This window comes from Pocillopora damicornis, chromosome 3 (genome assembly GCF_964200805.1).
Source record: "Pocillopora damicornis chromosome 3, jaPocDami1.2, whole genome shotgun sequence".
NCBI lineage: Eukaryota > Metazoa > Cnidaria > Anthozoa > Scleractinia > Pocilloporidae > Pocillopora > Pocillopora damicornis.
Window position 1 is genome coordinate 12213118 of NC_142672.1, and position 20183 is coordinate 12233300.

Consider the following 20183-nt stretch of genomic DNA (forward strand, 5'->3'; position numbering starts at 1 on the left):
AAGGCTCTGGTGAATACTTCGTTTGCACCATGGACCTAGATTGTATGGTACCGAGTACTTCATATCATTCGAATTCTATGAGGTAACAAAAAAAACTCTTCAGAAATAAAACAATTCAGACAACGAACAAACATTCTGACAGGGAACTAAGTGCTGTTTTATTGTGACTCTCAACTCGAAATGGAATATTTTTCAATGTCATTTTTATCCCATATATCTGCCTTAGAACCAAATTGGTTTAATTGAGGGCTTTTTAGCTTGTCAATGGTTGCCTCTTAAAAGTCTATGTGATTATTTTTATCTATGGTTAGATCTGCTGAAAGTCCAATTGTTTTGACGATTCAATTATGCAAATTTGGCTCGATAAAATTTCGTTGCTCGTTTGTTGTATAATTCAGGTAATTCTATTGTTTCAAATGTTGTTCGTCTGCGTGGAAAAACTCACAAGCTTTGTCAAATCCGTTCAAAATGTCCGCTACACTTGGTTTATGCCAACTTTTTGTGGACGAACCCTAAATTAAAAACGCAAATTTAAAAACGATCATTGAGAATTTATTGATTTCAAAGGTTAAAATCCAAAACTTACAAATTGAACAATTTATTTAACAAAGCGAAATTTTTCTGGGGGCGGTCCGTCTCCATAAAAACAAGAAGTTGTATCCAAGGGTCAACTGTCAGGAATATGGAACTTTCTCGTCGAGTTTGTGTCAATTCCCTTGTTTAATCGTTTAGTTCTACTTATGGTTAACGCTCAACACTAATTCTATTAAACTGAGAAAGTAAATGTTTGCCTCGCCGGCAGGTAGCTCTCAAACAATCGAGGAAAGGCATCGGGATGCATCTTTGAAAAACACGTCAACTGAACGCTGGCGGTGGCTGCGGCGAAAACAAGTAAGGCAACGTTGTTACTGTATAACTCGATAGTTATTTGAAATGATCTGGGGAAAAAAAAGCTGTCCATAGGAGCAGCTGAAAATGTTTTCAGTGTTATGGAGGATAGAATGGTTGTACTGCTGATTAGACTTTTTGGCAATTTTTTGATCGCAACTCTAGCATCTACCCACATTCATTCCTTAGTCCTGGACCACGTTTAGAAACTAGTGGCCATACTCTAAAAAAAAAACTAGTTTTGCTCTAGATACGAAACGTTAGGAGTATCATTATTTGCGCTTCGGAAGTTACTAAAGAAATTTAAAATTGATCAGGTTTTGATTGTGTTCCAAAAAGCATACTTGCTCTCCTACGAGCTCTGACAAGATTATGATGCTTTCAAGACTTTTTACAGCATGAGTATTGAATACAGATTTGCATGTTTGACAAACTCTCTCAAAACTGTTGAAATGTGTAACGGATTCTCAGGGCACTAATTTGGGGCAGGTTTTCAATGGCTCCATTATAATTAAGATTCTTTTTGCCTTAAGGGCGCATATCAGCCACAAAGCCGCAAATTGTGTTTTTCAAGAAGCTTTTAATTTATCCTTGGGAGCTGTGCTCAGCTTTTCGCTTGTTTGATTCCAAACATAATTTAGTGGAAGGATAACGAGTAAATTCTGTACGATTTGTGTGTTCATGAGCACATATTATAAATAATATGTAATTGTGAAAGTACAGTGACAGTTATTTCTCCATCAATTTCAACGTAAATAAGTGGCCGTTGTTGTGATATGTTTGCTGTGTTTATCGAACGGAGCGGACGCCTACCGCAATTAAAATTAATTCGTTAACAATTTTATGCAATTAGAGTTTTTCCTCGAAAAAAGCACGTAACGAATATTAGTTCTTGAAAAACTGTTAACAATTTTATGCAATTAGAGTTTTTCCTCGAAAAAAGCACGTAACGAATATTAGTTCTTGAAAAACTGTTCAGTAATTAAAATGAAGGGGAAGAGCCTTTTTTTTACTGTAAAAGCACAAGAAGAGTAATTTCGTAATTAACACGGTCGGGAAATTGTTAATAAATAGAATTTGTAAAAGAAATTCATTTCCTCAAGGTTGATTTCAGACTTAACACATAGGGATCCATTTCGCCAACTTGCTAGAATTGTATCTTATGTAAACTTGCTAATGCGTGACCACTCGGCTAATTCCAATTCTGCTAACGATATCAACTTTTAAATAATTAAATCGCACTGCAATAATTCTCAGGCTGTTGACGATATCAACTTTTAAATAATTAAATCGCGCTGTAATAATGATCTTGCTGCCCTACGCGTCATGTTGTTCAGATACACGAACTGTGAGTTGAGAGCATAAATCATCTACAAGAGTGTTTAGCGAGGTAGGCCACTTTTTTTCATCCGTTTCAGTTTTCGTACCTTCATGACAAATGTTTAGTTGATTAACGATATGTTGATTGGCAGCGATAAAAATCATGAAAAGATAACCTTTTCTCTAGAAAAGATAGAAACGAGCATAGCAACAATATTCTGTTCTTCGCGTTTAAAAACAACTGCTGTGCTTCTGAAATCATATTTATTTTGTATACGGTTAAGAGGTCAGTATTACAAAAAATATATATATTGAGATTGCATCTATTCTCGTGTTTTAGATTGGAAGATGTATTGAACGCTCGTGGGATTTTTTTCTTTTTTGCTTCCAAATTCTGCAGGTCTCTGAACATTTAAAAAATATAATACATGCACGCGCAGTACGCAATTGTGAAATATCACTTTAAAACATGTTAACAGGTGGCAGTATAAAAAGTGACATTTTCCTGAGTAGATTAACAGTTGAGAGAGCAGTTATAAATCATAAATTTGGCAGAAGTTTCAGTGAACAATGCTCCTTTATTTTCATCGCGACAAACACTAATGTTTTCTTTCGTGAGAGAAAACCATAGTCAACCAATTGCAACAATCAACAAAATTCCAATGAAAACGTTATGATCACTTTCCATCAGATGTGCATATGGTAACAGCTACCAATTTGCAAGTTTGCAGAAGCGTTGTTTAACCAAAAGGAACACGGAATTGCTCTGTTAGTTGTAACTTCTGTTAGAGAGAAAATTCCTTATGTATATATTATTGAATTCAGTGAACATAAAGTTTGAAATGCAAAGCCGTTTTAACTACATATTTGTCTTTAGAATAAACACGTCGAATGGTTCAATAAAATTCATGACTACCACTGATATGAAATAATCTAACTCAGGGCTCACGAAAGTTGCCGTGACCAAAACTATCACTTCGAATTTTCATACGCTTTTCACGCTATTTGTTCACTAAACAACCGTCTTTGTCATGATGATGAAAACATTGCGAGGATGATGTATGCTTTAGCGGTCCAAATGTTTTCCAAACTTAAGCAGCCATCTGAATTAACACTTTTTAAAAGTTTCCTACAAACAAGAAATTTCACTCCTCCGAGAGAGCCCGAGGGGATTACAAAAATTGTCCCAGTGGTGTGGAAACTCTTCCAAATTACTGGACTTACCCGCTAGATTTACTTTGCTCGTTGCTAATGAGACATAAGTTGTACTTAATAAAACATTGACACGAGTTACTTCTTACGAGAGGGCCCGAGAGGGTTAAAATTATTGTCCTGGTGGGGTCGGTAGTGAAAAAGTAAAGGGGTTTTAACTGTTATGCATATTTTAATTTTTCTGTATTAAAGCCGAATAACTTGCGTCGATTACATGCGCAGCTTACCACTATTGTTGTGTAATAACCGTACATGAGCCACCCAACCGGTATAAATCCTCATTGCAAATAGTTCATCTTTAAAAATGAAAAAAAAAATAGATTTGATGACGGTTTCTACAGTGACTAGCTGATATATTGACAAGTGAATGCCCTATTTTCTGTTTTCTTAGGATTTGAATGAGCTGATTTTCATGTAGATTAAAAAGCATTGTTGGGGAGGGCCTTGACAGTTTCCATTCAGTGTTTTACATATGAACTAAGCCTTGTCGTCATTTCAAAATTTTTCCAGCATACAATCAACAAAAGAAACCTTCGGCAACAGTCCAATTCCAATTAAAAACCTTTACACGAGATGAAATTAGTGGCCTAAAGATTTATTTATTTTCCCTGACTACTTCAGGGGGGTTCTTCACGTGGTATTTTCCCTTAAAAATCATGGATATCTTCCAGTTGAAGTCCAGCCAATTGTAAAATTGTGACGGTCAACAGGAACTTGGTGGCTTATTCCTGCAGAGCTACCGAATAGTATGTCCTTGTGTATGACTGGGCTTAAAATTTTTTCTTACATAATTGTGACAATAAAATTAACATTGGGAGAACTGCCTTTCTTTAAAGATGTATTTAAATATTTTCATTGTCAAAATTTGATTATCAAGTGACAGGTTATCATTTAGTTATGACGGGCGGATTGCACTGTTTTGTAAACATAATTAGTACGGCGTTTTGGTTCGAAATTGCTTTACAACGAGTAGGTGTGTTTTTTGTATTAACAAGGACAGAGCTCAGTAGATAGATAATCAAAACAATCTCTTTTGTGCGACGAAATTGTCAGATATTGTCTTAAATTGCTAGTACAAGACCACTGCGGGAGTCTGTAGCCATTTCAGCCCTAAACGAGGAATTGTAAATATACAAAAAAACCTTTTTAAATATCTTTTCCCCTGTACAGGAAACTCTTTCAGACAAATTCTCACTTTCATCATGTGATTTTTATTCGGAAAGAGTAATATGAACTTGAAATACTTCCATTCTAGCTCCTAAATAAACGTTCGCTAGAATCCCTGGCTATGATCCAAAACTATACCCTAATTGACGTTTAGTAACAATTAAGTTTATTCATTTGTCAGTGGTTAGGATGTGAGTGTTTGGAACCCGGCCCATTAATTACAATTTATTTTCAATGGAGAGGACGGCGTACCTCAACCAAGCAGGTACATGCAACAAACTATTATATTTCATATTTCAGGAACCACGGTACAAATTTAAAATTATTACCCAATTGGAAGAGTTTGCATGATGAAAAAATTTAAAGAAATCAAGTGAAATTCGTCTTCAATTCGGTAAGTTTGCTGTCTTTCGTGTAGATATAGTTACTTAAAATCTATGACTGCTACGATAATGAAGCTAAAACGCGATGCTCTGAAGTTTAAATACGATCGATATGCCTTGCCGGCGTTCGATTTCTTTCACTTCTTTTCAGCCAATGCGAGCGAATCTATAATTTTTCTTAGAATATGTGTGTCTTACGGAGCATCTCAACGTCTAACAATGAAAAAATTATTTATTATCACCAATTATAGTCGCTGATGCCGTGTAATGTTACCTTAACTGATTCGCGTTATTCCAATTTTGGGATGTTCACAGTCTTTTGTTATTAAGCCAAATCGACCTTAACGCGTCACTACCAAGATGAAATATGTCAAACAACTCAGATATTTTGAGATAAACCTAGGTATAAAGAATATTTTGATTAAAAATAAACAATATTGTTGAAAATTCTCTTTTTTTCTTTTTAAACTTGCTCTTTTAAAGAAGCTTGACACGCTGGTAACGCAACAAAACAAAATGTGCCTTTGCTCCTTTTGTCTATAAAGCTTTCTTTCTGTACTGAGTATGTCATGTCCAGTAGGTAAATACTGAAGACACTTGGATGTTAATACTAGTACACGTATACAAATAGTCCCATTTTATGTCAGTGCAAGAAATGTCGCCTGTTTACCGAGAGAACATATCTGTTTACTTAATGCAGGGAGCCTTAATCGACTTTTACTTAAATTACTCTTTCACCAGTTCTCTTTTATCTTTATTTTCGAAATTTTGACGTTATGGTGAAGTGTACGTTTCCATCTGTTTTGTCCTCATCAAATATGTAATAATTATGAAATTGTTGTGAACTTTTCAATTATGGCAAACAAGTGTGGGAAGGAAAATTTGTTACACGCTGGGTGATCACATTTATTTATATGTAACTGAAAACGGTTTCTTTCTCAGCTCTTTACATCGGTGTTACTGACAATTTAGGTTTTACATGATTCTGTCGTTTCAACACCTGATCGATTATCAAAATCTTAACTCTTCTTGCTTGGAAAAGGAGAATACGTAATGTCATCATTCTTCCAGAAAATATCATATTATATAACTATAAGTCATCATTATTTGTTAACAACACTGATTTCGATTCGTGCACATTGTTACTCTGTTTTCATGCTGTTGAAGTACAATGCTTTTTATCTAGAATTGACTTTCTTCCGCCACTTTGCAGAAAAAGCAGTTGTTAACTAATTCAATTTTACATAGAAAAGCTAATTTATTTCATGCTGTTCCAAAAGCTGGTTTTCAAAACCTTCTTTAAGTCCGAAATTTAGGACAATACCATCAGTAATTATGTAGACTAACACACGAAATGTAATAATGACAGTACAAAATTAGACTTTGTAACCGCAATGTCACGTATTTATTGACTCAACAGCCAGTTTTATTACACTGGCGGATATTACAAGATACTAAACTAATTCCCGATTGGAGTGTAGTGTTTACCGCAGAAAAATAGGGAGGTTTTATTTCTTTCCATCTTCCTTTCTCTGCGGGAAACGACTAAGATTCGTGTTTTTTTTTTATCTGCGAATAGACATACAAAAAAATAGGAAGTTGCCGATAAGTACTTACAATGAATATCATGCAGAGATACAGAACCCTCGTTGAAGTCGCGTGGTATGGTCTGGCTGATGACATGCAATTTAGTTCCTAACTTACAAAAACAGCTGTAATGCCAATCAATATTACATCCTGCTTCGCACAAATCAAAACAGACCGTCCGCTAACATCTTGCCGACTTATGACCAAGGGAAGGCCTCACTTGAATCGTGGGAGGGTAAGTCTTTGGAGAGCCTAGCTCAATGGCTGAGGACATGAAACCTAGTTAAGTTTCAATCCAGGTATTCAGCACGTTTGAACTGTTCGGCGATGAACCAAGTCACCGGCAGGAGCAAACTGCTGATACAATGGCGGACAAAACAGGAAACTCAAAGCAAAGTGCATCTCTGTGATATTCTTACATTAAGAAACGCTGACAGTGAAAACGATACACATTATACTCACTTTTTTTCAGTCGATAAAGGCAAATTTATCCGTGTGATGGTCTTCGTTATCTTTTTGGTGAATTGAGGGACACAATTCTGCCCATATTTTTTCTTCAAAATTCAATTACTTTATATGGCTAGGAGTGCTAATTCATGATGTTTACCTAAAAAGGTAGTTTCACCGGTGGGGTCATTTGGTAATGTAAAATGAAACATGCTAAACAGATGACCATGCAGTAAACAAAGTTCTTCATGTCTTAAGTGACAAGTAACCATCGGTTTCAGCAACGAATCCAAATTCTTGAGGAACATTTGTACGTACGTAAAACTGTCGATTGGGAAAAAAAGTTTTCCTTTCTTTCTTCTTGTTAAACGTGCGTTTGATTAGCAAGGCGTTAGAAGTCGATTCTTCGGGAAAATTATGAGGCAGAAATTCTGATTTGGTTAAACGCTTTTCGTAGTGTCGCACCGGTTTTCTTTTTTAGAATTCTTCCCCATAATGCATGGGTTGTTGTTGTTGTTGTTGTTGTTTTTAGATAAATGTCTAGATGTTGTTCGTAGATAAATTATCTACGCTTCTCTGAAAACCAGGTTTTCCTGAAATTAACGAACGATTCGGACAGGCTGACTGCCTCTTTCTCTCGGCTATTTTCAAATTAAACGTATCTTTGTATGTAACTACATAGATAAGTGCATTCGTCGGAGAAAATCAAAGTCGTAGAGGAAAAAACTATACTGTGTACTGAATGTATGAATGTTTACCGTTTTACTCCCTAGATATCGTTAGTAATTCTTTTCACTGTCATCCACACGATTCTCGCGATGTTAGGTCAGAGAATTTAGTATTTGATCAACTGTTAATCCCAGCCCTGATTGATATTTTTCCTTATTCTCGTCACTTTTCTGCTCGATATTGTATTGATATTGTAAAGAGAAATTCTGTATCGGTCACTGATGGGAGTAAATAGTTAATGCCTTCCTATAAACAAATCATGTCTGCATGGAAATCAATCGTGGTACTGAGAAACTTGCCTAGAATCAGCACTTAGCAAAAGTTCTACACCTATTAAGAAAACAAAAAAAAATTAAAGTCGGAAAAAAATGGCTTTGTGGGGAGTGACTGTTTTCCAATCTGTCAATGTCGGCAGTGGCTTTTTGCGCATGAGCAGAGTGCCATTTGAAACAAATGCGCATGTGGTAGAGGATCTGCAGGCGTTTAAGATTTTACTTGCAGATTAGGCATGCGCATTGTTGTCTTGATTGATGAGTTGTACTAAACGTTCAAATACATAGGCACAAGAGTAAACAATCTGATATCGGTAATAATTAGGAAAAAAAGTGATCTTCGAATAGTGGTTGCGAACATTGAGAGGACGTTAGCACCAAGACTAGAACGGGTAATGGAAATTTTACAAAGATCTTCCAACTTCTTCCGACTAAGCTGCAAGATGATTGAAAATTTCGGATAACAAAACCGACACTGATGACAGGCCACGATAAAGCGTGTTTGATAGATTAGACCATAAGAAAGAAAATCCTTAGTTTCTGTTTACTTTTGAGAATTTTTTATTTGAATTATCAAACAGTATTTTAAAGCGAGAAATTATTTGCGAGTTTTTTGAGCGGTCATTTGAATATTCGGTGTTTTGATGAGATATTTTCTTTATTTGATTACGGGCTTTGCTGCTGGTTTCGAGTCAACATTCCTGCCGCAATTCTGAATCTCGTAAATTATTTTCTTGTGAGCTATGATCAGTAATATCTATCACATTTTTGAGTAAACAATTTTTTGAAAGCTGTTTGTAGACGACACTTATAAATTATTTAAATCATATCTAAAAAAAAAAACAAGCCTCTGATCTCCATACTTATATACCCTGAGGTCATGCAGGTTACTGGTGAGATTGAATGTTTTCCCATATTTATATCAGCTGAAAAAAAAAATGTTATAGTGCTCACTGTAAATTGACAAATCATTCCTTGTTGGTGCAAAATTATTGATGATAACATATTTGCGAAATTTATGGTAATATTTACTAGTAAGGGCAAAGATTTAAGAAAGTGTGCATCGATTTAGACTAAACATTTAGTTCTCGCAGTAGCTAAACTGTTCGCAGCTGTTCAGCAACCTTGAGCCTCTTCGATTTTAGAAGATCATATTCCGAAATAATTGTTGCTAGTCTTTTGGTATTTGTGGTTACCCATGCCACTATAAACCGAAATATTCTCGATTTTTTAAACGCCATTTCTTAAACGAATAAAACGCATATCTAAAAATGCCCTCTGCTCAAAACAGCTAAAAGTTGACTGGTTAACTGAAAGTCACATTTGCCTTATTCTTGTTTTAAGCGGGTAAAAAAAAAAAATGGAAAATTTGTGTGTTTATTGATAAACTAAACTTGGAGAGAGCTAAAGACTCAAAAAAACGCCTTTGTAACCTTTCGTTTACTTTCCGGTTTTGAATTTTATCTGGTTGGTCAAACATAGGGCGCTAAGCAGCTGTGTTCTTAAAGTCCACGGTGAAAGCTGTATTATTTCGCAAACAATGCACCAGCGATTCTTTTTGACATGTTTTTCGTAGCATTAATTACATTTACCAGAGCTAAATTTTAAACAATTTTCGTGTCTTCTATTGTATTCGAGGAGTTATTACCCAAAAAGTCAACCCGAAGAAATGTTTAATTATTTCCACCCAATCAAAATCCACCAAGGAGGATGGCTTGCAGAAAAAACCAAAAAAAACGAAGAGGTGAGAAGATCCGTGATCGCGTGTTTGACAGTGTTAATTTAAATATATCAAACACGACTTATGCCCAGACTAGCTTTGGGTCTCGAACTGTGAGCACAGCTTCAACTTGCTTCAGGGTTTATCTACATATTGCAATTTCAAAAGATCATCCCTAAAAAAAACAGGTAACTTTCTACATTGTTTGGTTGATAGGAAAAAAACTAGTACATCTTGAATAAGTATATGAAAATTTACTTATTGGCATGGACTGTTGCTCTTAGCTTCAGAAACTCCATTTCAAGAAAATGCTTTTCAATGAATATGCTGAGGGGAGTCGTACTACAATAATTTCGATTCTTCATCAATCGACAGGGATAGACCTTTCTTTCTGAATAGTTTTCAATGTCGTTTATTAATTTTTTTCTGATCTCGATTTAACTCTTCTCTATAATGAAAACCCAATTTGAAGCTTTAGCTAAAACTGAAAGCATTTTATTGGGAATTGCATTGCAATTACATGTCGGGTTTCTTTGAAGATGGTAGCTTATTATATCCAAAACAATGTTTTGACTACAGAATCATAATTACGCGCGCGGGAAATTATTGATTCGGAAACTGAGAATCATTTGGCATCTTGAAATTTAGAAACGCCAATAGAACGTGAAAAGGCAAATCAGCTTTCTGTGTTTTTTTGAGACGTAATAAAGCTTAAACATGAAGCAATTAGAAGTTTTGTTTCGTAAACACAATAACTGCTCTTTCAGCATTATGCTTTGTTTGGCTGATGTTGACATTTCACTCCAAGTTTGCGACCATAGTTTGATCGATTTCTGTCGATCTTAATTGCGTTCTTCTAAACTGCACTCATTTAAAAAGAAATGCGTTTTCTTCATCTCTTTTTTAAAAAGTAGCTGCGCCTTAAGATTCTACGGCAGAAGTTGAAAAGAGACAAAGACATTTCCTTATTCTTGTATCGTAACCAGAAACGTTATCATCCAAACATTTCTACGAAAGCGATAATTACTATTCAGAAATTTTAATGAAACATATGCCCCTAACGCCATACGTATATTGTAGCTGAGTGAAATGTAATGGCAGAGTGAAGATTTTGGCAAAACAAACAAATTGTTTCACAGTGAAGTCAGACACAACAGAGTTTCAATGATTGAAGTGAAAAAAAGTAATAAAATAATCATGAAGAAACTATTGCAGACATCAAAATTTGGCTCTACATCGCTTAAAATGTCTCGCACTAACAACAGACTAATTTGAATTTAATTAGGACAGGTCTATATCAGAAAATTAATCATTCGGAGAAGTCGCGCAGCTGAGTAGCGTCAGAACCTTGTTTTTTGCGCCTTGCACAATTCTATAGTTCACCTCTGTTATAAAATCAAACTTTCGTAAAATCTTTTAAAATAAGAAGTTTGTCGTCTCATATGTATCAGGTGTTACGTGTCATTCAAGTTATGTCTGTTGCTTTTTCTGAACTGTTGTGAAGATCCCATGCAGACGAGCACCAGAACTGTGACTATTCATTTCGTTTTCCTGCTGACTTCTTGAAAAGAAAATAAGACTTCTCTCTAACAAAATCATGATGTGCACTGCATTTCGCAAATTCAGAAGCACGGCTGATCACAAACGATAATCAGAACAGAGCGAGTTATGACAAGAAGCTGATGAACGCTTAAAGTAAAGATAACCAAACATGCTCGGTGGCGGAAAAAAGCGTATTTTCACATTACGGAATCGCGCCCATTGAAAAGCGTCGCCCGAGAAAAGTGGGGTACCCATGATGCTTTGCGGGCGCAATGACCTAGGAATGAGGTTGCAAACGCTCACCGCCAACTTCGGTCGTTTTAGATCTGAATTGACAAATTCCCAAACGGGAGTTGTAAAATTTCGCTTTGCGTCCGTTTAGAGACAATGGAGATACAATTGGAGCAATTAGCATTGTTTCAAAGTGACGAAATGCTCTTTTCGTCGGTAAAGAGCGAGGGCCGCGTTTGCATATCAAAAGAGCGTGAAGTGTTCATCCGTAAGCTTATGAGCGTGAGCGTGCACCTACGTGGAGCGGGAATCTACAACGTATACTTAAGCTTTTCGAAAAGTAATTAGACTACCGACGTGTTATCTGAAACTGACGGCAATAACGGGCCAAAAAGGAAGGTAAAATTCCGCACAGCCCCACACTACATTATACGTTCAGTTCTTGGATAGAGTGACAAAAACAATACTTAACATTGGGAAAACAGATTTGTTTTACGATAGTATGGGGCAAAACGGAAATTTTACTAAAAGGAATATTTCTGTGATGTTTTGCTTTCTTGGCGAAGTTGATGGTCGAACCTCGCAAATCTGCCGCATTTGAGTCTTAACACAAATTGAAAACCCGGCATTTGAAAGGTAATTTAATTTTACATCTGACCGATTTTTAAACAATATAACCTAATCAAGATAACGCCACTAATTACGTCTATTCTTCTTCGATGAAAAGCGCTACGTTTCGGTTGTCTGCACAAGAAACAATACTTTCGAACACTGCGTAAACGGGGGATTACATGATTGACAGTCGGATTGACAGGCCTGCGTGAAGTTACGCATGCTCTCTTTCTCTTTTCTAGCTTATTTGCATTTTCCCGTGCGACGTTTTTCAATGGGCGCGATTCTGTAATGAAATGACTCATTCGATGGTTTAGTTTAAATCGCTACTGATTGGCTGAAAGATTTTATGAATGTCTATTCCTCAGAAAGATGGGTAGTTTTGCAATTCAAAGGATAGAAAATACTGTAGAGGTAATTCCAATGAGACTACGCGGTGATGATGCTCTGTCTACAACAAAAGACGAAATAAAACGGAAGGAATCCAACAGTATAAGCCATTCAAACAACATCCGCAAAGCATCCTGGGCGAAGCGGAACCCGCAACATTCGAGCATTCTTAGCAGCGGATTATCTGACGAAATTGTCTGTCAAACTTGCACGGACACGACACGTGACACATCTATGTTAAATCATAGTGGTAGAATGAGTCTTCCAATGAATGGAAAATACGCTAATAATCATATTCACTGGAAGCGTAATGGAGTACCAGACAAAGCCAAGAGTCAGCAACGTTTTCCAGGCAAGGCAAATGGCTCGTCGTCGCAGCTTAGCAAGCAACACAACTCCCACTCAGGGAATGTAACCTGCTGTGGATCAACCCGTAGCCGAACTTTTCAAGAGAAAGGCCCTGATAAACCTTGGAAAAGCAAAGGGGATTATTTTGTAGCGATGCTAACATATCTTCTGGGAGTAGGAAATGTTATCAGATTTCCTCAGCTGTGCTTCAAACATGGAGGAGGTAAGGATGTTGTAATTTTTTTTCATTCAGTTACATTATTGCGAAATGTCTGATCAAAAACGATTCAGGTATTCTTTTGCGAACACAGAGAGACACTTTGATCTCAAAAGTAACCGTCGCAGCGGATATAACGTTACCTTCCTTTATTTGATAAATCGCAAAGTAGAGAGTGATAAGATTTCAAAACCAACATCAAATTTATATTTTTGGATCTTGAATTTGAAAGGCGAGGTTTCAGTGCAATCATAAGATTTTTATGATAAAACAGTGCCTATCTACCGTATCAGTCTTCAGTATCATTGAAATAACACAAATAAATCAAGCTCTCGCGGATTATCATGGGAGGCGAGGTGGTCAAATGGTTGTGGTCATGCTGGATTCTGGATTCTGGTCTGGGTTCGTGTTCTGGTCCAATCAGAGTCTTTTACTCTTGAACAAGAAAGTTTACCTTCACGATGCTTCCCTTCACTTGACTAGCAGTAAAAAGAGGCTGTTGGGGACTGTCTATAAAATTATTACGCCTAAAATTTTATCGTTTGTCCTATTCGGAGTGAATAACAATGCTCCTAGTCACCTTCTGGCAACGAAAATTTAGGTAATCTCAGGCAGATGGGCAACCCAACTTAAAACCTGACTACAGGTGCTGATCACTTTATTGTGATTATTTTCATAAAATCATTGTTGCTGCTGATGTTATTACCTTTACTTTCACAATAACTAAAGCATTTTTTATTTACTTAGTGATATAATTTGTTCACTTTTGTAGGTGCATTCTTCATCCCGTACTTCATCATGTTAATCTTAGAAGGAATTCCCCTCATTTGCCTTGAGATGGCTGTTGGACAGAGACTGGGGAGGAACTCTGTCATGAAATCCTGGAAGGATCTCAGTCCAAGTCTCAGAGGAATTGGTATGGCCGCGACCATCGAAAGCCTGGTGACGTGCTTTTATTACAATTACATTGTGGCCTGGTGCCTTTATTATTTTATTCATTCCATGAGAAGTTCACTATTATGGACTACCTGTCCCACTATAAATGACACCATAAATGGAACTTTGGTCCCCGAGTGTTCACGAACTAATCCAGCCGAGTATTATTGGTATAGAGAAACATTAGACGTTGCTGAAGATATCAACAAAAGCACAGGTAAGAAATGACGCATTTGAATTGAGATGTGTGAAATGGTGATACTGCTGAAAGTATCTGAGGTGGATGTATTTGAAATATTTCATATGCCAGTGGGTATTAATGTTCGGCTCTTATTTTGAAGACGAATCTAAGTTTGTGTTTTTGATTTTGGGGGGATAGTTGGATAGTGGAATAACTGCTATTGCAGGAATTGCTGATAAAAATTGAATTTGATTATTGATTTCGAAACCAAGAGAAAATGAGGAGAGAGAGAGGGAGACGTTAGACATATCAGGCCTTGGATTATTTCAACTCCAGTAGGTTATTTTTAGAGAGTTTCTTGAGACAAATCTGTCTTCTGCAATATCCGCTTCGAGGCTAACTTTGATCTCATATTCTGATTAAAATCAAAGTAACAACAGACAGCTTAGGTATTACTTTCGTCTATCAAAACGACCTCTAAAAATACTTCTTTCCCGCCTAAAACCAACGCCCTGATGAACCATTTGTGTCCCCTTCATGATGCTAACAAAGTTGCCTTGAATTATGCAACAGATGACCCAAACATCTTGTGAAATTTGGTTTTATGAGATTCAACAAATCAATAGAGCTCTTTTCAACTGAATGACAAAAGTAATCCGACATTTTATTGGTTTTTCTTTAATTTGCGCTATGATTGGTCCAAAAAACTTACGCCATACTCTTAAGCAAACTTAAACCACGACTCGGTTACCCACGTTCCCCTGAGCTTAAGACAGTTCGCTTGATTTCACTTTGAGTTCACATTGGTTCTTATTTTCCTTTCTCTTGATCGGCCGATCATCTTATTACCATGATATCAACAGGAATCAACATGTATCTGTTCTTGTTTGTTGTGATCTCCTGGACGGCGTCGTTCTTACTAACCATGCGTGGCTTGCGAGCAGCGTCAAAGGTGAGTAAGGCAATAAAATTATTTTGATGTATTCGTAATGTATTCCTGGTCTTGGTCACTGTGATCATTACTTTGTTTCGGACTCTTCGAATTCAGTGTTATCAGCTTTAAAGTAGCGTGCGGGAAGAAACTATAATATTTTGCGTAAACCAATGATAATTCATCATTTTTGTCTTTTTATTAATTTATTTAAACGACTTACTTTTTCAGGTTTTGCTTGTGGCTCTCATTTTAATCGTTGTCAGTCTCGTTACATTTTTCTTTGTCAGCGTACATCATGACGGCTGGGCTCAAGGACTTGCAAGGCTTTTCATCCCGGAGGTAGGTAACTTCTAATTTTAGAATAACGTTTGCTTTGATTTGAAGAACTTGTCCTGTCAAGACTCTTTTGGAAACTGATTTTAAGAGGATCAATCCTTGATCTTCCATGTGCAATTTAATCTTTCTTTCACAAAAAATTTGCAACAAAGAAAACAAAACAAAACCATAGGTGATTGCGATGAAGTCAAACAGAAAAAAAGCTAAGTAGTGTAAATATGATGCACCCTCCCAAATTCAGTTAAGCTGGTTTGGTTGATTGTTAATTGTAAAACGTCGTTCTTTAAATCTTAACAACAGTAATACGTAGATGATTTTTTGTTATATTCTCAGTGGGAAAGACTCAAAGACCCAGTTGTGTGGATGGACGCCGCCGGGCAAATTTTCTTCTCTCTGGGGGTTGGACTCGGCAGCGTTACCTTGTTTTCTACAGGGAACCAACCAAAAAACAGCTTCATAATGGACGCTATCATGTGTGCGTTGGGAAACTGTGCAACCTCTTTATGGGCAAGCATTATTATGTTCTCGTTCTTTGGCTTCAAGGCTCGCAAAAAATTTCTCAAATGTGAGGATAGACTCGCCGCACTCCGAGATAACGACTCCTTGTCCAACATCACCAAAACAATGACATGTAGCTATCAAGAGATATTTAATCAAGTAAGTATGAATACTTCTCTGTTTTAAGGGAAAACTAATGTACATTAGACTAACGGCCATTTGCGGTCATTTAGCTCCGGTTTGAAAGTGAGGCTTAGTGTTTTGTGACAGGGCCCCACTGATCAGGGAAAAAATAATAATACACATGTACGTTTGCCAAAGGGACAGTGAAGAAAGTGATCAAACAATCAGGTTTAGGCTCTTCCTGAATCAAAGTTACACTCTGTCATGCGCTTTTAATAAATCATGTCTTGATCTGATTCCCGAACATTGCAACGAAGTATTCGGTCCAATTATAAACATTTACACAATGCTGAAGGGCTTCATTGTTCCATATCACTATCTTCAATTATACAACAGCGATTCTGTTTGCCTTTGTTTCGTGCAAAACCTTTTGAATAATGTTTTATTGATCATTTCAGCTTCCTCCAGGGATGTCCCTCGGGTTTGCGGGACTTAGCGAGGTGTTTACTCAGATGTCCCTTTCTCCACCGCTTTGGTCTTTTCTCTTCTACTTTCTTTTGTTCTTACTAAGCTCCTCCAGTATGGTGGGCATGATTGAGATCGTAATTACAACTTGCAAGGAGATCACATTTTTCACTCGAACGTGGAGAAATGAAGTCATTTGTGGTGAGTCTGTGTCGTGTCATTTGCTGGATTTGAGTCGTGTTATTTGCTAGATTTATTATGGCTTATTAAGCTTTCGCCCTACTGTAGGTTCGTTCCCTACCACCTTTGTGTTTTCGCCCCTTGGGGTGAAGGGATTTTGCGCCCACCTTTACCAGTTCGCCGAGTGGTTTGTGAATAAGACTCCATTGGAAGGAGAGGGTAGAGGATAACGGAAATCTCTCCAAGGGAGAGTTCTCTTAGACGCTTCATGTCAGTGAAACCAGCAGAATGGGGTTAAACTTGCGACGGATTAGCATACCATCTGGGGGAAAGTGGCGCAAACATGTTATCGCTACACTCTACTGATATCGGGATAAGCTGAATCAGGAAAGGTTACCTGGCTCGTAAACTAATTTCGCCTTTATCTTTTGTAGGAATATTCTGTCTCACTATGTGTATCAGTAACCTATTATTCGTGCAATCAACTGGTTTTTACTTGCTGGAAGTTATCAGCAACGCTAGTTCCATTCCTCTTCTCCTCATCGGTCTTGCAGAGTGTATAGGTGTAGCCTTTGTCTATGGAATGGAAAGGTCAGTGTTTTTAAGTTATAGCCGGCTCTATTTGAATAAGTGTATGACATTTAGGACTTAAGTAATCATAACGGCCAATCGGAACACAGATAAATATCACAAGGAGTGAAGTATTCGCGAATGACCGAGTTGCGATTGGTTTTTGTTTTTACTTAATCATTTGAGACTTACGAGAGCAGCACGAGTTCTTTCAAGGGTATAGCAGTTTGCAATAAAAAGAGACGAAAGTAAGGCAAACCCATATATGCCCGTGCGCTTCCCTCGAAGTGGACCGGGGGCGAGTCAATATGTTCAATCCTAACCAATCACTTGGAATAAGCAAAATCACAGCTGAATGACGCTACACGAGTTTGACAGCCAATATACCTCGGCAAACTGACCAATCAATTTTCATATCACTTGACATGAGAAATAAATCCTTTCTTGACTATGATGCGCTCAGGCTGTCGTCAGTCAACATTAGCAACAACAGTCCTTCTCGGGTACTACTTTCGTGCACCCGGACGCGGCCGAACCACACGAACAGCTGTTACACCAGATCTTGGGCTGTAGAAGCTAGTTAGCCCTAAAATATCCGAGCTCTTCACCAAGTCTTGGGCTGTAAAATGCCTTACTTTATCCTGCAGGTTTTCAAAAGATCTTAGTTCAAGAACTGGAAAACAAGTGAAGAGTAGATGGAAGCTTTGTTGGAAGTTTATTTCTCCCCTAATAATTTTCAGCGTCATAGTTGGAGGAATTGTCCAAATGATAAGAAATGGAGAGTTCACATATACTGCGTGGGACCGAACTGAGGTAATTTCAGGAATGTTATGTTTTACACTGTTTCATTGCGGTCGGTGGGGTGATTCGCTGTCGTGTGATATGGAAATCAATGCCACTAGTACAGATCTTCATCAAACTTTGACAGACTAAATAATCGCTCATCGAATAGCTTTTGATGCCTGTTGTAGTGTCTCGGTGGTTAGCCTGTGAGCATGTCCTCATAATTAACGCTACAAGACGCGCCTTTTACCACCTGCGGAAAGATTTGAGACGAGCTAAGGAGAGGTCTGCCGGGGGTTCTGGCTCTAATAATGAGGCCTTTTATCAGTACTAGACCCCTTGCAGACCTCTCGGTGGCTTGTGCTGCTCAAGGTTTTAAACCGTCCCGCGGATGAAGAAATGCTTATGTCGCGGGCTAGTATCTCCGTAATTATGACCCATGCATGTGCGCGTTTTGTTTCTATATCACATTGCGTCATGTTCAGCTTAAACTTATTATTGGTTTTTACAGTATTCCGATTTTGAAACTTATTTTCATATGCAGAATATGCATCATTTTATAAATTTCTCTTCCAGGCAAAAGTCAAGACACTACCTTATCCTCCATGGGCGTATATAATCTATCTGTTTTTCGTCCTGATTCCATCGGTATGCCTAATTTATCCTCCCATGATGGACCGTTTAACACGCGGTAGACGAGGGCCGGATATAATGCAGTCTCCGAGTGACAACAGTTCAGTTGCAAGCGCTAACTGTGCCCCGCCCTGTTGTATTGGAAGATCAAGGTCGTACAGTATCGATATCCCTCCTGTTAGTAATATCTGTGTTAACGGACATGTGAACCGAACAGTTGACGAGAATGATTGATGTTGCGAAGATATTACAAGTAAATACCGCAGATATTACAAGTAAATACCGCAGATATTACAAGTAAATACCGCAGTTTATGGCTCAACACATTTGGAATCAAAGAGGGAGAACAAGCGGATGAGTTCAAAGAGAAGTTAAATCTCATACTTAGCGAAGAAGAGCACGCGATACTCTGGTCAGCGATAAATATGTGCATGCTTGTTTCGATCGCTCCAGCTGACCAGATACATGCTCTTGTGAAACCTACTGGACCAGTAAAAAAACTCAGCTTTCAAAACTCGCAACATTTTGTTTCAGAAGTGCTGATTTTAAAATAAAATGGTTAGAAACTAAGCTTTTTTGTGGTTGTAACGGAGATGAGACGGAAGCACTGTTTCTGGGGGGTAGGGGGGACGAGGTCAGCTTTTGTTCAGTGTCTTGCCAAGGCACTTCAGGGAGGTTTAATTCTATGAGATGCACCCTGGCTGATGCGTCAAGCTGCAACTAGCCTGCGAACAGGCCCTAATTATCATCACTTCGGGACGAGGGTTTCTTCACCCGGGGGAAGGTATGATGTCTTGAGCAATGCAAGCCAGCGAGAGGTCTGCAAAGGCTTTAGCATTTAGTGTTATTAGTGTTAGACCCCTGACAAACCTCTCCCCGATTCGTCTCAATGTTCCTGCGGGCGGAGAGACGCGCGTCCTGCATGAACATTTTTGAGACGCGGACGGTAGCCAGAAGTTAAAAGTTCTCATTCCTGATGTTCACTACACCTTTTTTCGGTCAGCAAAGCTTAGCTTAAAATGCTAAAACGACGACCCCACCATCGATGTATTGGCGTCAATGTACGTCAGAATTAGTTGTTCTCTATCAATGAGAGCCTGCCGCAAGCTAAGCTGCAACTGACTATAAGAGCAGCTCGGAGATTCCGAGGGAGCCTTGCAGAACAAGAGCTAGAGATAATGATACATACCCCCTAGGTTAGAAAGCGTTTCATATATTGTAATGTCCAGGTTGAATTTCCTACTGACTACAGTACTCGTGCGACACTTCAACAATAATTATATCTTATTAGGCATTTTTGTGTGTAGTATCGCTGAGTATTTTTACGAGTTGCGCAGTATTTTGACGAGCCAGTAGAGTAATAGATTTTTTTCCGCCAAAGTGTTTCTGTTCATTTCTCGTAAGGTGGGAAAACCATAGCGGATGGAGAAGCGTTGCGCGCGCAGCCGACCGGTAAAACAGGCTTTTTTCTCACAGTAC

The 20183-nt window shown here is 37.9% G+C and overlaps 1 protein-coding gene across 10 annotated transcripts; it reads left to right on the forward strand.

Annotated features, from left to right (window-relative positions):
• Positions 1-66: 66 nt before the first annotated feature.
• Positions 67-19274, forward strand: LOC113668870 (sodium- and chloride-dependent transporter XTRP3A). Of its 10 annotated transcripts, none has more exons than XM_089199045.1 (11): positions 67-82; positions 803-891; positions 12479-13071; positions 13838-14218; positions 15046-15134; positions 15345-15455; positions 15786-16109; positions 16532-16739; positions 17153-17309; positions 17936-18101; positions 18648-19274. In XM_089199045.1, the coding sequence occupies exons 3-11, from the start codon at positions 12483-12485 to the stop codon at positions 18936-18938; spliced, it is 2316 nt and encodes a 771-aa protein (XP_089055171.1). In that variant the 5' UTR covers positions 67-82; positions 803-891; positions 12479-12482; the 3' UTR covers positions 18939-19274. The 10 variants fall into 10 exon arrangements, with proteins under 10 accessions (XP_089055171.1, XP_089055169.1, XP_089055170.1 ...); XM_089199044.1 differs by lacking the exons at positions 67-82; positions 803-891 and adding exons at positions 2198-2278; positions 4888-4981; XM_089199048.1 differs by lacking the exons at positions 67-82; positions 803-891 and adding exons at positions 4893-4981; positions 6550-6792 and having other exon boundaries at positions 12483-13071; positions 18648-19266.
• Positions 19275-20183: the final 909 nt, after the last annotated feature.